The sequence below is a fragment of the Lacerta agilis genome, chromosome 2, assembly GCF_009819535.1.
Source record: "Lacerta agilis isolate rLacAgi1 chromosome 2, rLacAgi1.pri, whole genome shotgun sequence".
Lineage (NCBI taxonomy): Eukaryota > Metazoa > Chordata > Lepidosauria > Squamata > Lacertidae > Lacerta > Lacerta agilis.
The window spans coordinates 84,798,141-84,814,196 of record NC_046313.1 but is presented as its reverse complement, the minus strand read 5'-3'; the positions used below and the strand labels follow the sequence as shown (position 1 = coordinate 84,814,196).

The 16,056-nt window shown below is 43.9% G+C and overlaps 1 protein-coding gene across 6 annotated transcripts in view; it reads right to left on the bottom strand.

Moving 5' to 3' along the window:
- The window catches only part of FGD5 (FYVE, RhoGEF and PH domain containing 5), a 148,443-nt gene that overhangs the window by 37,958 nt on the left and 94,429 nt on the right, over nucleotides 1–16,056 (bottom strand). For all 6 annotated transcript variants that reach the window (XR_004426032.1, XM_033141108.1, XM_033141107.1 and 3 more), the window contains exons 6-7: nucleotides 9,595–9,746; nucleotides 7,958–8,114 (exon numbers count right to left, since the gene is read on the bottom strand). Coding sequence is in view for 5 of the 6 variants with exons in the window: in XM_033141108.1 (XP_032996999.1) it covers nucleotides 7,958–8,114; nucleotides 9,595–9,746 (309 nt within the window). In the remaining variant the exon portion in view is untranslated. The remainder of the gene's footprint in view (nucleotides 1–7,957; nucleotides 8,115–9,594; nucleotides 9,747–16,056) is intronic.

Genomic DNA, 16,056 nt, shown 5'->3' with positions numbered 1-16,056 from the left:
AATACAGAATTTCTGGCAGAAGTTTTTAAGACATATTAACAAATGAAAATTGTTTCATTTCCCCCAAACAGCAACTCTGAATATAACCAACAGCATGGAAAAGTATACACAGTCTTGGCTGGGGGAAAAAATCTAGGCTTGCCATAGCATGGTTTAAATAATAGAAAGTATTTTGTCACAGAGCTGAGTCAAGGTGAGGGGAGTTGTGTAAGTTATCACTAGCAGAGACTCAAAACTGATATCAAGTGCCATATTTTGATTATCTTATTGTCTCCGGGGGGGTGGGAATCTGCTCCTATTTTTTCTAATGTAATTTATCTTCTTTTTTGTAAACTATTTTGAAAACATTTTTTTTGTAGAAAAACAATAAAATAGTATCTCGGAAGGCAGTGACATGCTCAAGAGCTCTACATATGGGCACAGATTCATATAGGAGGAGATGGTCCCACAAGTAGCTTGGTCCCAAGCAATCCACGGCTATGAAGCTAACAAGCAGCAACTTGAATTGCACTCAGAGCTGAACCAACAGTTAGTACAGCAGGTACAATAACGGGGGTCACATGATTCCGCAAAGACTGGAGTTTCCAGCAGCCTGTTACCGTTGCCCAATCATTGATGTAACACATGCATCTATCACTCATGGTAATATATGAGAGGGCTTTTTCTGCAAGGGCAGCACTCACTTCTCCAAGAGCTTGAATTAGCTCTCTCTCTGTGTACTTAGGTTCCACCAGCGGTTGAATAGTTTTTCAACAAGCCTTTGATCCTTGCCGCTGCTTAAATTATTAGATGTTTGTTCTGGCTCTCTGGATTGTTTTTCTACATTTAATTTTGGTCATGTGTTTGTTATCTTAGGGCTGAGTTTGTGTGTTTTTGGATCCTCAATGTTCTTTAATTGTACTTGCCTCGCTACGTTGTGGGTTGCTTTGTAAAGTCTCATGCCTTGAAGACGGAATGGAAATATCTCGATAGGGAAACAAACAAGTAATGTAGAAATAAGCATCTTGTTACTGCAACGACTCCTCCTCCTGTTTCCAAGTCCAAGAACAAACTTCAGCCAAAAGTTAACAAGGGTCATCTGGCACGGATGAACTATGAAACAGGTTGTGACAATCCAGGCTGCCTTGGCCGGCCCTGGAGCCATTAAAAATGAATAGCCTTGTCTCTGATGGGACAACGTTGCCACAACTTACTGCCTCATCCGTTTGCTACTTTCCACCTAAGTTTCCATAGCAGCTTCAACAAAGGAAACAAAGGAGAAACCCATGGAGTTTGCATTAGAGTTGCTAGCTCCTTTTCTAACAAGTGGCACTTAGGAACATTCAGAAGCTGCCTTATACTGAAATGAGACCATTGATTCATCTGAAGGAGCATCTCCACCCCCATCGTTCTGCCCGGACACTGAAGTTCAGCACCGAGGGCCTTCTGACAGTTCCCTCACTGCCAGAAGCAAAGTTACAGGGGACCAGGCAGAGGGCCTTCACAGTAGTGGCGCCCGCCCTGTGGAACGCCCTCCCAACAGATGTCAAGGAAATGAGCAACTATCTTTATTTTAGAAGACATCTGAAGGCAGCCCTGTTTAGGGAAGTTTTTAATGACTGATGTTTTAATGTATTTTTAATCTCTTGTTGGAAGCAGCCCAGAGTGGCTGGGGAAACCCAGCCAGATGGGCAGGGTATAAGTAAATAATAATAATAATAATAATAATAATAATAATAATAATAATAAAAAAATTAATCATCATCATCATCATCTAACTCAGTATTGTCTATAGTAAATGGCATTGGCTCGCCAGAACCTCAGGCAGGACTTTGTCTCAGTCCTACCTGGAGATGCTGGGGACTGAAGCTGGGACATTCTGCACACATAGCAGAAGCTGCACCACTGAGCTGCAGTCCTTCCCCGAGATATCCACCTGCTGCTGCTGCTGCTTTTCTTGTCATGGATTTGCGGTGAAAGGGGAAGTGGCGTCTGTTCAGTTTCTGATCCTCACCATCATCATGCAGTGATGGCCGCTTCAACACAGCTGTCTATTGTCCACTCGGTGCTGTTCGTGCATGGAGGCTCTTCTCAGCATCCACACAATGCTGTCCTCATCAAAATGTCACACCATATTTCCCCTCAGTTCATTTCATCCAGAATTGCAAGTTTTGCAGATTCTCTCCCACCCCCCACCCCCCAATCAAATTTTCAGTGGAAATGGCAAATACGGAGGAAAGGGGGATGTCATTTTGATGATGGTGTGGATGCTGTTCAAAACTTCCATGCATGATCAGCACCAAGTCCCCCAAAAACCTGCCATATGGAGGCACCCTAGTTAATAAAGATGCTGCAGGCAACTCTTTTTACTGACCAAGCCTTTGGCACCCCCATATTCAAGCATTTCCAACTTTGCATACACACAAATATCCGAACAGGATCAGGATCAGTTTCCAAAGTGATGCAGTGGTACCTCTGGTTATGAACTTAATTCGTTCCGGTGGTCCGTTCTTAACCTGAAACTATTCTTAACCTGAGGTACCACTTTAGCTAATGGGGCCTCCCGCTGCTGCCGCGCCTCCGCTGCACAATTTCTGTTCTCCTGGGGCAAAGTTCTTAACCCGAGGTACTACTTCCGGGTTAGCGGAGTCAGTAACCCAAAGTGGTTGTAACCCGAGGTGTTTGTAACCCAAGGTACCACTGTACGGGAGAGATTTGCCTTTCTTCTATCACCATCCCTTTAAATGAGGTTATTGAGTGTTATTCCTATTTGGATACTGTTGTGAGTGGGGAGATGATCAAGGATACAAAAACGCGAAGCAAAACCCAAACCCACAGGAAGCTTCTGAGTTCAGATTTACGACTCCAATAAAAATCCCATTAACTCCAATTGTAGCGGAACTGAGGGGCAACACACCAAGCTGAGATAAAAGCATTAACACGGCAACTTTTATCCCTTACTTAATAGTAGGGTCTGTGACGTTCCTGTGAAATACATTCTGACCCTGCTTCCTGGGGCATTGCGAGGGAGATGGGGAAAGGGCAGAGTAAGAACCATTGATCTGAAACACACCAAAGGCATCTTCAGAAGAGCGGTACTGATTTATGTGCCAGACAAGAAGAGCAGGATTAAGGCAAGGCTGTGCATTAGTCCCAAGGGAATAGCGCACATTCAACTGCCAAGCATAAACTCAAAGAGAGTTGGGACCTTTCTGGATATAGGGTCAGGCACTAATTTACCTCTGAATTGGTGAACTGGGAGGACAGTTTAGGCATACATATCAGAATTAGGCAAGGAGGAATCTGAGTGTATTACTGGGGCTAAGATTAAATCTCTCCCCAACCCCGCAAATGTATGTGGTAAAAATGGGGGGGGGGGGTTGATCCAAGAAACAGTTAAATCTTCCTTTTTTATTTTTACCTTTTTCCTATTTTTCCATTGCTGCCTATGGGGACATTAAAAATTGAACTTTTTTTTTTTTAAGAGCAAGCCCCCACACTAGTTTTCTGGATCTCAGCATGCCCCAAACACAACATTCTTCTGGGGCATGGTGGTGGTAGTGAGGGAAATGGCTTCTTCTTTAAAAAGTATGGCTGCTGCTATCTTTTTGTGGTGGCAGCCATTTTCCTTCCACAGTGCCCCAGAATGCTGCTGTATCTAGGGTATTCAGAGGCCAGAAAATGGCAGCGGATTGGTTGCTGAAGGAAATGTGTTACTTTTGGCTGGTGACAAGAAAAGGAAGAACAAAAACCAAGACCCTACTACTAAAGGAGAGCAACTCCCTGAATGGCCCCTATTCAGAGTCACAGCAGGTGGCACTGTGGGTTAAATCACAGAGCCTAGGGCTTGCTGACCAGAAGGTCGGCGGTTCGAATCCCCGTGACGGGTGAGCTCCCGTTGTTCAGTCCCTTCTTCTGCCAACCTAGCAGTTCGAAAGCACGCACTGCAAGAAGATAAATAGGTACTGCTCTGACGGGAAGGTAAACGGTGTTTCTGTGCACTGCTCTGGTTCACCAAAAGCAGCTTAGTCATGCTGGCCACATGACCCGGAAGCTGTACGCCGGCTGCCTCAGCCAGTAAAGCGAGATGAGCGCAGCAACCTCAGAGTCGTCCGCAACTGGGCCTAACGGTCAGGAGTCCTTTTACCTTTACTTTTACCAGCATTAGGGTTGCTCTGGTATCTACACTACAAATTTATACAGGCTTTATACCCTTCTAACCATTACGGTTTTCACCAAAAAATCCTTTGAATTTTAGTTAGTGAAGGGTGAGGACAGAGAGCCATGCACCTGTCAGTCAGCTAATGCCATATGATTTAAATCACATCAGGTGATTTAAACTTCTGGGAAGAACTCTATATATGCTCCCGATGTGTCCTTTGCAAGTCTCCCTTGAATGCAGCCACAGCTGTAAAGCAAGATTGATTCCTCAAATTGAAATTGGCACCATATAACACTAGATGATGGACATGGTGGGCCAAACCATGTCCTAGGCCGGGGGTCAGCAACCTGCGGCTCCGGAGCCGCATGCGGCTCTCTGACAGGTCTCCCGCGGCTCCGGCATGCCCCCTTTCAATGCCCTTTCAATAATAATTAAATGGTTATCGGCAAAAAAAAGGGGGGCCAAAAAAACCATGAATAATCCGCATCAACGTTGAACAGCTGGGCGGTCTTTCTCAGCCCTCTCGGGGTTCCCGAGGACAGACCCAAGATTGATGTCCACCTTGACCACTCCCAGAGAGAGGAAGCGACTTCTTCACACCAATAAGCGTGTGGGGAGGGCTGAGCTTTTACCACCTCGGCGTGCCGATTGGCAGGACAGATCGCCCGCCTTGGCGCATAGGCTCGGAGCCGGGGCCTTACCGCCAAGGTAGCCACTGAGGATGAAGGCGGGAGGCGGGCACGGGAGAGCGATGCTTCGTCCGGCCAATGAGCCGCCGGGATGCCTGTTCCTGTTTGAGGGGAACATGCCAATGAGGGTGGCGTTAGGGCAGGGAGAAGAAGGAGCTGGGCTTTGCGAGTTATCGAGAGAGAGAGAGAGAGAGAAAAGAGTCGGGATAATAAAGGCGGCGGGAGGTGGCGGCGGCGATTGGAGCGGCCCCTGTTCTGAGCGGCCCCTGTCGGGCGGAATCCTTTTCAAAGTGGCCGCACGGAGGGCGGAGCAGGCGGGCCAGGCGTCGCCGTGACGGGAGGGCGGTGATGGTCGCCGACAGGATGAAGTAGAGCTGCTTTGGGGCGGCGGCGGCGAAAACGTCCGGGCTGCTTCTGAAACCTCCGCCAACCGGTGCTTCGCCAGCGCTCGCTGCGGGCGGTGTACATGCTCAAGACGGCCCCAAGGGCGGCTTGGAGGCCCGGAGCCCTGAGGTCGGCGTGCTGCAGTGCCTGGCGTGATTTCCCCCCCAAACCTGTTTTTTGCTTTTTTGCTTTTTGCCTTGCTCTCCCACCCCCCTCTCTTTTTCTTCCTCCCCTCCTTTTTTAATCCAAGGGGAGAAATCCCATTTTTAAAACAAACAAACAAACAAACGAAAAACAAACAAACACCCCCCACAGCTGCTGCAGCCACTCTATTTGAATTTTTATTATTACCCTTTTCTCCCTCTATCCCCCCTTTTTCTTTTCTCTTCCCCTTTTGTTTTTGTTTTCAAAAAAAGGAAAAAGAAGAAAAAGATTTCCCCCCTTTATTTTTATTTTTTAAACTACTACATATTTTTAATAGATATTCTCCCCACCCCACCCCACCCCCAATTTATATTTTTCCACCCCACTTTTCCATTCCCACCCCCCTTTTTCTTTCTTTATTAGTTCGCTTGCCAACCTATCTTAGAGGGGGAAGCCCTCTCTCCCACCCACCACACCCCCCAAAAAACAACTTTGAGCTGAACCCCCAAAAACGGGGGTAGATCACTGCTGAAAGTAGATCACAGTTTCTTGGGAGTTGGCCACCCCTGGTATAAGACATGTAACTAGAATAAAAAATTTAAAAAACCAAGCAAATAATTGTAATAACTACTGTAATAAAGCACTGCTATAATTATATATAATTTCCCTAAAATTTTGGTTTCATTCGCCTTTCCGTGCTGAAATGTCACAACCTGAACAACCATGACTTGCCCCCCCTCCTCGTTTTGATCCTGGGTACGCCCCTGAGTCAATGCAAAGAAGTAATAACTTATTCTTGTTGTTTTTACTAATTATACTTTGCATTGGCTCCTATACGTTATTTATTATTATTGCATTAAGGTAACAAACAATATATGCAGCATTATATTTGTTTTAAATGTTGCAATGGTTTTGCGGCTCCCAGTTGTTGTTTTTTCCCTTTGGAAATGGGTCCAAGTGGCTCTTTGTGTCTTAAAGGTTGCAGACCCCTGTCCTAGGCCAAATGGGGAGGCCTGGCAGCCCCAATGAGGCCCATGGGTCAGACGTTCCCCACTGCTGGTGAACGGACTGACAATTCTCTGTTACAGTCAAGGCGGACAGACTTAGTGGGATGGAAGTGTTTGGAACACATATTCTCTGCCCTGCAAATATTACCTTAGAAAATGTGTTTTCAAATAAGAATCTATGTCTAGAAGGCTTTCAGATGAACCAACCCCATATGTTGTTGTAAGTGTAGAACCCCATAGTCTTCTCACCGTCAATGAATATGCAGCCCCTGGAGGAGCAGAGCTAAGCCATGTGCTGTTAGCACATCTAAACCTCCTTCCTGTCTTTATTCTAACAGAGAGTTCTCAGTTTCTTCCACTTTACCCCCTCACAAAATTATAGCTTACAAGGTTCTCTGGGGAAAGAGAGTAAGTATTAAACCAGATAAAGTCTGTGGTATGAATATGCTCTGAATATCAAACACACAGAGAGATGCATTTTGTGAATATATCCCTGCTGGTGAGAATACTGTCATGAACCATTCCTTTTTCTTGGGTCCAAAGTCATTGCCTTTGAGACAAGCAATTTTTGACTCTAGTATATCGAACACCTGGGCAACAAGTAAGTACCAAGTTTGAGATAAGCCCCCAAAAACAATTATTGCAATTACAACTCTGCCTTTCCGATCAAAGCCTTCAGAGCAGCATTCTTAAGACTCCGTTTTTATATTTTTGGCCTCAAGAGTTCAGACAGTGAAATATCCATGGGCAAATGTTGACAAACGGTCGTTTTAATGAATTATCTTTATTAATATTTCAGATGTGCTGCAGAGGGAGACATAATCCATATCTCACGGGCCTGACAGCCCAAGCCACATTAAAAATACAGCAGCCAATTTATCCTCGTAACCTTTTCTGTCAGATAAGTAAATATTACTACCTCTCCTCCCCTACCCTTTACAAATGGAGAAATGGATATATATTAAGGCTGACATTGTGTGCATCATCATCAGAAGCAGAAGTGTCACAGTGGCAGGAAGCAGAAGAGAGGGACAAAGTTTGCATGAGCCCCTTTCTGGCATTCTAAATTCCTTCTACACTGAGCACGAGCACACTAGCCCTACGGTTTTCCCTATGATGGCTGGAAAGATAACCTCTGAGACTGCTGGCAAGTTAGCAAAAACCAGGTTGCAGGAATGTGCAGGACAGAAGATGAAGGAATTACATGGTTCCCATACATTTGGTGTCAGGTATGGAGTGCTCAGTAACAAGACAGTCCCTGACTTAGAATTCTTGCTGCTTCCATCTCCCATAGCTGCCCACAGTTATGTGAGAATGGATGATCACATATTCATTGTTGTTGTTGTTTTATTATAGCAGCAACAAGCAACCTCAATTCTTCTCACTTGAAGGTATGCATGTGGATCTAATAGGTGCTCCTCCAGACTTAACCCTCCTCCAAAGCTATCCCTGAACTGAGTCATCATTAATACCCCCTACATGACCCTTTCTGAGCTCTGAAGGGAGGGCACACAAGGAAGGAAGGAGAGAGTGGGAAAGAGAACTACAGGACAGTCATGAAGCAGTGTGAGGAAAGGACTGAGGGACCTTACCTCAAATTCCCGAACGACAGCATCCAGCTGGGAAGTTTTAAGGCGGGCTTCATCCAGCAAAGCCAAGTTCCTATCAAACTGCATAATGTAAGCCGTGTGGTGAATGAACCTTGATTCCCTGGAGAGGAAAATGTCAGCCACTTTCTGGTGATCTTCCCTAAAGCCACATCAGGATAAACAAACAAACAAACAAACAAACAAAGGGAAAGGTTACGATGTTTGGGGCTTTTTCATTTAGGAAAAAGGGAAGTAAGAGAGGTCATGATAGAGCAGGCATAGGCAAACTCCGGCCCTCCAGATGTTTGAGACTACAATTCCCATCATCAATTCCCATCATCATCCCTGACCACTGGTCCTGTTAGCTAGGGATGATGGAAACTGTAGTTCAAAACATCTGGAGGGCCAAAGTTTGCCTATGCCTGTGATAGAGGCATATGAAGATTATGCAGGGTGCAGAGACAGTGGATCCCTATCCACTGTCTCTGCACCATGCATAATCTTCATATGTTTTTCTCCCTCTCTCATCATGCTAGAATCCAGGGTCGTTTAGTGATGCCGCATGGTGGAAGACTAGTGCACAGACAAAAGAAACACACACACATGGAATTCACTGCCACAAGATGTGGGGATGGTTGCCATCTTGGGTGTGTTGTTGTTGTTTTTTAATAAAAAACGGGATTAGACAAATTCATGGGGGATAAGGCTGTCAGAGGCTGTATATCCTGTCTTCAGCACTGGAAGCAATATGTCTCTAACTGCCAGTTGCTGGGTAACATGAGCAGGAGGGTGCTATTGCCCTCATCTCCTATCCATGGCTTCCCAAGGAAGCCATATTAGCCACTGTAAGAAACAGCAGAGGGGGTCTTTGGTTTGGATCTGTCCCACCTCTAAAGATGCTGCCCACGGCCATTCCCATTTATCAGCCCTGAACTGGTTTGTGAAGAACAGGCCTTTTTAATACTCCAGGCCCACACATGATGCAACACACCTATCTGAAGACAGTCCACTGGCCACATCTGGTGGCTCAGCAGAACCTCAACAAACCTCCTGTTAGGGGAGCCGGCCTAGGACTGTGAAAACAAGGATTTTGTCAAATGTCCCACAAGCACAATATATGGTTGGTGGGCTATTATTTGTCTTGATGGCAAATAAATAGGTTCTATATATTTAAAATGTTGATATCCCACCCTATCCATTTAGGCTCAGTGTGGCTTTTGCTCATCTCCTTTCATTTACACAGATACTGCAGAAGGTATCTGTGACCTTTCTTGTTATCGGGATCCCAACCTTCCAGCAAAATGTACTTTAACAATGGTAGAGGAAACATATCTGGAATCTATTGAAAATGAGGTCATTCAGTAGCTGGATATATAATGCCTGAGTGCATAGCATCTGGAGTTATTACATATCATGCTACCATGTTCTTGTAACAGATATAATGTAAAACCTCAGGGTGAAGGATAGCCTCTTAGCATTCAGGGTGAGGTCATCACAGGGACAAATTGTCTCACATTTGGTTACTTTTGATACTCCCTCTATTCAAAAGAAATAGGTGCTTGGTTTTCCTAAAGATTTCAGGATGTTGGGAAATGGGACGCTGTCCTGAGATGGCATAAAGGCCTTGCTAAATCACTTGCCAATTGAGAACTTTTTCTTCCAGCTCTTCCAGTATTTCTTGGTGCAGTTTGTAGATTTCTGGGATCTCATTCAATCCTTCCTTGAGCTTTGCTTCTTCATGGTCATTGTTATCCTCATCTCCCAGCACTTTTAAGACAGCTTCATAGAAATCCTGTGTACACACAATTCAAAATATCATCTGTAGGCTGTTGCCAAATCCTACTTGCATGTTCCTGACTACCATATTCAAAATCTGTCTTTCAGTGCCAAATTTCTTGTCTGTGCCTTGGTGATTTCTCTTCCTGACTAGCCGTTTGCTTTCCTTACCTCTTGTTGCCTCACTTTTCTTCAACTAAGTTAAGGTTGACCCAAACCATAATTTTCTGATGTCACACAGTCCTCTTGTGGGATTCAAGTGCTCCCTTGCCAAGAGCTTGAAAACCTTTCAGAAAGACCCTTGAAACAGGGTGCAAACTTGACACAGAGGCACTGTGTGAAATCTGAGATGTCACAAATGAGAGAACTAGACCAGCCGGACAATGATTGTCTCCTTGTTTGTTGGCTTGAACCACTTTTTACAATGCTAAAGAAAATTTTTTCCCGTGTAAACAACCTGTCTGCTTTTGTATCACCACAATAACATTACTAAAACCTATGTACTAGTTTCCTTAATTTTATGCATCAATTTTCTACTCCTAGTCTTCATATTTAAAGACTTCCTACTGTTCTGCTCCAAACTACATTTCAGTTCCATCTTTCCCTTAATCCCCTTTGTAAAAACAAAACAAAACCCCAATGCATTATGTTCACCCTTTGTTCACCTCATTGACGCACCCTTTTATACTTTCTTCAGAACTGCTTTCTTGCCCTACAACATCTGCCTTTGCTAAATAAATCCTTCTTCAAAACAGACCTCATTATAGTGCTGTTTTTCAGGATAACAAATTCCTTGCACATCCATGTGGAAAACTGGAATTTCAGTTCTGTCTGCCCTTATGCAATAGTCAAGGCACTTTTAAAAAAAACCCCCACAAAAACCCTCTACTAAAAATTATGATAGTTATGTACTCCCCTTTGCCCCAATCATAGAGATGTAGAGGCAGCACTGCTGGGTTTAAGCTGCAATCATATGCTTGCTTATCTGGAAGTAAGTCCCTTTGGACTCATTGGGGCTTACTTCTGAGTAAACATGTACAGAATTGTACTGTTAAGGTCCCTAGCATGAGACAGAATCTCTTGGAAGTGAACAGTGTCACTTTCAACACCACCAGCAAACACATCTGGAAAGGCACAAAGCAGAATGTATGCTATTTGAAAAGAGTGTGAAAGGCATGCAGCAGTTTGCTCCCCAGACTTTCAGAGCCCAGGGATCTGAGTCATCTTTTCACAGATGATTGTATGGTTTCTGCAGAGACCCGCAGGCCAGTGTCTATCGGAAAATATATAGCTCCAAGGCATTTCAATGGAACCAAATCATAAATCACTGTTCATCTGTCCTTTTCGTAATAAGCATCTTGCCTCACTGCTAGCCCTTGTTAGTAGGGCTTGTGTTGTCACACATCAGCAGGTCCATTTATTTCACAAAAGCTGGCAGCAAAAACAAGGCAAATGGGGGGAATAGTGCCCACCAGCAATAACCCATAGCAATTGTTTTGTCATTGTTGATTTTTAAATGTACGTCAAATGGGACCGCGTTCAAGTTGTTCGTGTCCAATTGTTGTGGTAGCAATAGGCAAAACTACCCCACTGCCAAGGAAGACTTAGTTTGATCCAAATTTCAACTCTCGGAACTGTGTTTGGTGAAAAGGTTAAACACTGGAACCTATGGTGATAGGATGCATAGCACCTTTCCTTTACCATAGACTGCCCATCACCCCTTTTGCCAAAAGTTTTCAGCCTAATGGTATACATTTGTGACTATTTGCACCTCGAAAATGGTTGGTGCTGCTATATTGTTTGAATAGTAAACAGCAGAGTAGCAAAAGCACTTCCCCCCACACCTTTCACTTCTTTTTCCTTTGATTCCCAGATAACACATAAGACATGGCGTGAGTTAAGCATGCTGCTATCGAATTCAGCGACCTCTATTAGGGGCTCATTGGGCTTCTGAGAAGCACTTTTCTTCCACTTTATCACGAGGTAAATAAAACTTCATTCCTTTGGTCTGATTTAGAACCACTGTCTGGCTATCCAAGTTTGGTTTGGAGGCTGGATTTACCATTTCCATGTCTTCTTTCTTCTTTATATGATTTTCTGTGGAAATGGCAAATCTGGATTAAATGAGAAAATACTTGATGAGGGCAATGTCTTGTGGATGCTGTGCATATTAAACTGCTGTGCTGAAGTGCCCATGGACTTGATGACCAAAACTGAGCCACTATGTTACTGGTGATCTCTGCTGCTCCTCTGGTATCCTGCATCATCCCATAAGTCTATGCCCTTCTGACAGTAACAAAACCTTGCAGGGTTTGTGCAGAGAAGCTAGCCGAGTATTTCTACTGTGCCTGGCAAGTATCCTGAAGAACTATTCATGGGTATAAATCTTTCTCTTTATTCCCCTGGAGCGGATACACTTGGAGAGGAGTCTGAGCCAGGCAGCTGGGTGTTCCTCGTTCTGGCCTGCGCTAAGGCTCTTGCAGGCAAAATGTCTTCTTTTCTGCCAATCTAATCTTTATGGGGAAAATAACTGGATCTTTCGTTGTCTACAAAAGTAAATGCACACCGGAGGGAACTGGAAGCAAACTGTAAGCTTCTGCTAGCACTGGAGGACCATATGGAATCACTTAGAAAAACATCCAGCGCTTTCCCAAGTCTTCCTCTGCATCCCAATAAACCATGCAAGTGCCTGGAGATTTTAATTGCACAAGAAAGAGGAAGGAAGGGAGGAAGAACGAGCAACCGAGAGAGGAAGAGTTGGACCTATCGAATGGAAAGCCAGCATGAAAGAGATGTCCTCTGAAAGTTGCAGAGTTTGAAAGCTCCCTGGGGTTCTTCGTTGATAGCAGCCGCAGCAGATGTGGGTGTTACAAAGCTTCTTGGTTTCATAAAAAAAAAAGTTTTATCTGTCCTGCTCTGACCTTCCTTTGCTGTTTATACACACTCTTGCAACAGACAAAACTACCTGGAATATCACAATGACACTGTAGCTATTGTTAATACAGTCGTACCTCTGGATATGTAAACTTTGGGTTGCGAATGCGGCCAACGCGGAAGTGTATACTTCCGGGTTTCGCCATGCGCACATGCACAGAAGTGCTCAATCACACTGCGTGCGTACGCAGAAGGATGCCTCTGGTTACGGACTTTTCGGGATATGGCTGGGCCTCCAGAACGGATCCCATCCGTAACCAGAGGTACCACTGTACCAGGAATATGCCTGGTAAGAGACATAGTTGGATTATGGGTGACGGGAATTCCAGCTGATCAAAGGATATCCTGTGACACACATACACACACAATAACACAATGTTCTTGCGCCTGGAACTTCCTCCCTTTCCCTCAGTGTCACTGTTTTCATGTGTCATAGCATTTTTATCCTGTATGTAGGTCTACACTAGGCATAGGCAAACTCGGCCCTCCAGATGTTTTGGGACTACAACTCCCATCATCCCTGACCACTGGTCCTGTTAGCTAGGGATGATGGGAGTTGTAGTCCCAAAACATCTGAAAGGTTGAGTTTGCCTATGCCTGGTCTACACAGTTGCTTGTACACCAGCCTTTTTCTCAAGAATTGCTGTTCTCCCTTCCCTTATGTTTTGAAATCTACACACAGCATCGCTGTCCTCCCATGTTTTGTTTTGTTACAAAATTCAACTGCAGCAAAGCACTATTAGGGCTTCTGAGGGGAATTGTTCCTTGGAACTAAAAGTTACCTGTTTGCAGGCTCGAATTGTTTTACTGGTAGCCCACCTAGCATGAATGACTTGCCACACAGTTTAAAATTAAGGCTGTAATCCTAGCCCTGCCTAATCAGAAGTAAGTCCTAGTGAATTCAGTTGTTGCTGTTGTGCTCAAATCCTGCTTGCTGGTTTCCCACAGGCATCTTCTCAGCCCCTGTGAGAACAGGATGCTGGACTAGGTGGACCATTGGCCTAATCCAGCAGGTCTCTTCTTATGTCTTTATGTTATGTTCAATGAACAAGGAGTTCCTGTTCACATAAATGCTAACCAGAAATTTATTTTAAAATATGCATATCCTGCCTCTCAATTAAAAATCCACAGTGCGGTGGTATCATCCACCACACATGTGGAAATTGTTAACTGTGAAATTATCAAAAATAAAAAAACAACAATTAACACAGCTGAAGCTAACTATGCAGCAAAACCTAGCCAGAAATTAAACTTAAAACAGTCCACACTTCTGAAATAAAACCACCTTTGCCTGCCTCCTGAAAGCTGAGAGAGATGAAGCACTGCTGTGAGGGCCTGTTCCCAAGGAATTTCCCATTCAGCCTCAGATGGGGAAGCCACACAGAGGCCGGGCCCCTGGAGAAAGATCTGAATATATGAATAAGTTCATATTATAGAAAGTGATCCTTGATGTGTCATGGACCGAGCTGATTTTGATCTTCAAATGTCATGCTGAGTGCTTTGAATTAAACTGGGAAGGCATCTGGATCTAGTGAAGATGCTGTTAGCACCAACATTATACTGGATGACAAACATGGATGGAAGCTCACTTGGTGCCTTTGAGTACCAGCCTGTGTATGATCCTCAACTCAGTGTTTACTCCCTAGGCCAAACCCTAGTAAGACCCAAAGGATTTACAGTACAATTCTAGCCATGCGTACTAAGAAGTTATTCTTACTGAATTCAGTGGGGTTTGTACCTAGGTGAGGATGAGGGAGAAAATCGATTCAGTTCCCATTTAAAGATAAATCTATCAAATTCACACTTTGTAAAACAATTATGAGAACCAAAATGTAGCCATCCATTGAAATTCACACTTATCCAAATATTGTGGTGCAGGTCTCCAAACAAACAACAGTCACAAAAGTGAATACCGGTACATGAAGTAAAAGCGTGCATTAAAAATGACTATCTTAGTGAAAACAACATACATTAGGAAAAATTCTTGGGAAAATGTGTCTATGAGTCAAAACTCTATGCAAAAAAAACCCATGTTGATTAGGAGAAAGTCACGCTAAAATGCTGACGGATTTTCATGAGTATATTTTTTAAGTTGCGGATTGCTGCAGGAATATAGAGAGCTGAATTTAAGATTGGAAAAAGGAGAAACTGAGAGAATCAAAATGGACAGGTCTTTCCATCTCTACGCTCAGGTGAGTGGAGTTAGAATTGCAGCCTTAAATATTGCTTTAATATCATTACACTTTTAAATTTAAGACAGGATATTCCATGTCCAGACACTTTGGATAAATCCTGGTGAGAGTTTGTGTTTTTACAGACTACTGTACACAGAACAGGCAAAAATTTAGACTGTTGCCAGCCAGAGTGGAGTACCAGGCGGAGGGGAGTGCAGCTGTTTTAACAATCCACCAAAAGCAAAGATTCAGCAGAGTTACCAGTGATAGAAATAGCAGCCACCATCCTCCCCAAAATTGTGAATGACCATTTCCCAGTCACACTGCATGCGGTATGGCAAAACATGCTGTGAGAGTGCAAGAGAGTGCTTTAAAAAGAATCTACCATGGCCATATATATTATCCAAGGATGCCATTCATACTTCATGCATTTAGGTACCTCTATAAATTGGGTTCGATGGAATGCAAAATCAAACACTCACGGTTTCAGTGAACAAACTCGAAATTTTATGGCTGCTTTCAAAAACTATGTTGACTCTCCCCAGCAAGCACAAAGTAAAAGTGAAGTGTACACAGCGTAGCCATTCTACTGCTACGCCTTTACCACTGCTGGTAAATTGCTCCGAAAGCTTGGCACGTTATCTCCCTCCATCATTAATACTAGCACTGTATTACTTTGCCACTTTCCATTTCCACTCATGAAGAACTACACAGATACTCAAAAAAAATGTATAGGCACTTTCGATCTTTTCCTCTCAAATTAATCTGGAGTTTTTGGTATTTTCACCTCAAATTAATCTGGACTGTTACTCAGTCCCATGAAACACACCATACCAATCTGAGAGAACACTGATTATTCGTCTTTCAAGCTCCGAACTAAAGGGATTGTATCCAACTAAGATCCACTGAAATGAAAAGACCCAAATTAGTCATGCCCATTAATTTCAACGGGTATACTGTACTCTGAGTAAAACTAATGTTAGATACAGCCCGCGGTATCCTGAAAATCTGCCTCCACTTTTTTTTTGGGGGGGGGGAATCAATTCTATCCCTGAAAAAGTGGAGGCAGATTTTCTGATGGTTTGCGGGGTGGGGTTAGGATAAATTCTAAGAAATATTTGAGGGTGGGTGTGTTTGGCTAACCCAAGTTAGACAAGGTGGCTTAAAGAAAGATGGAGGGGGGGGTAGAGACCAGTGCAGCTGCTGTGAGCAGCCACA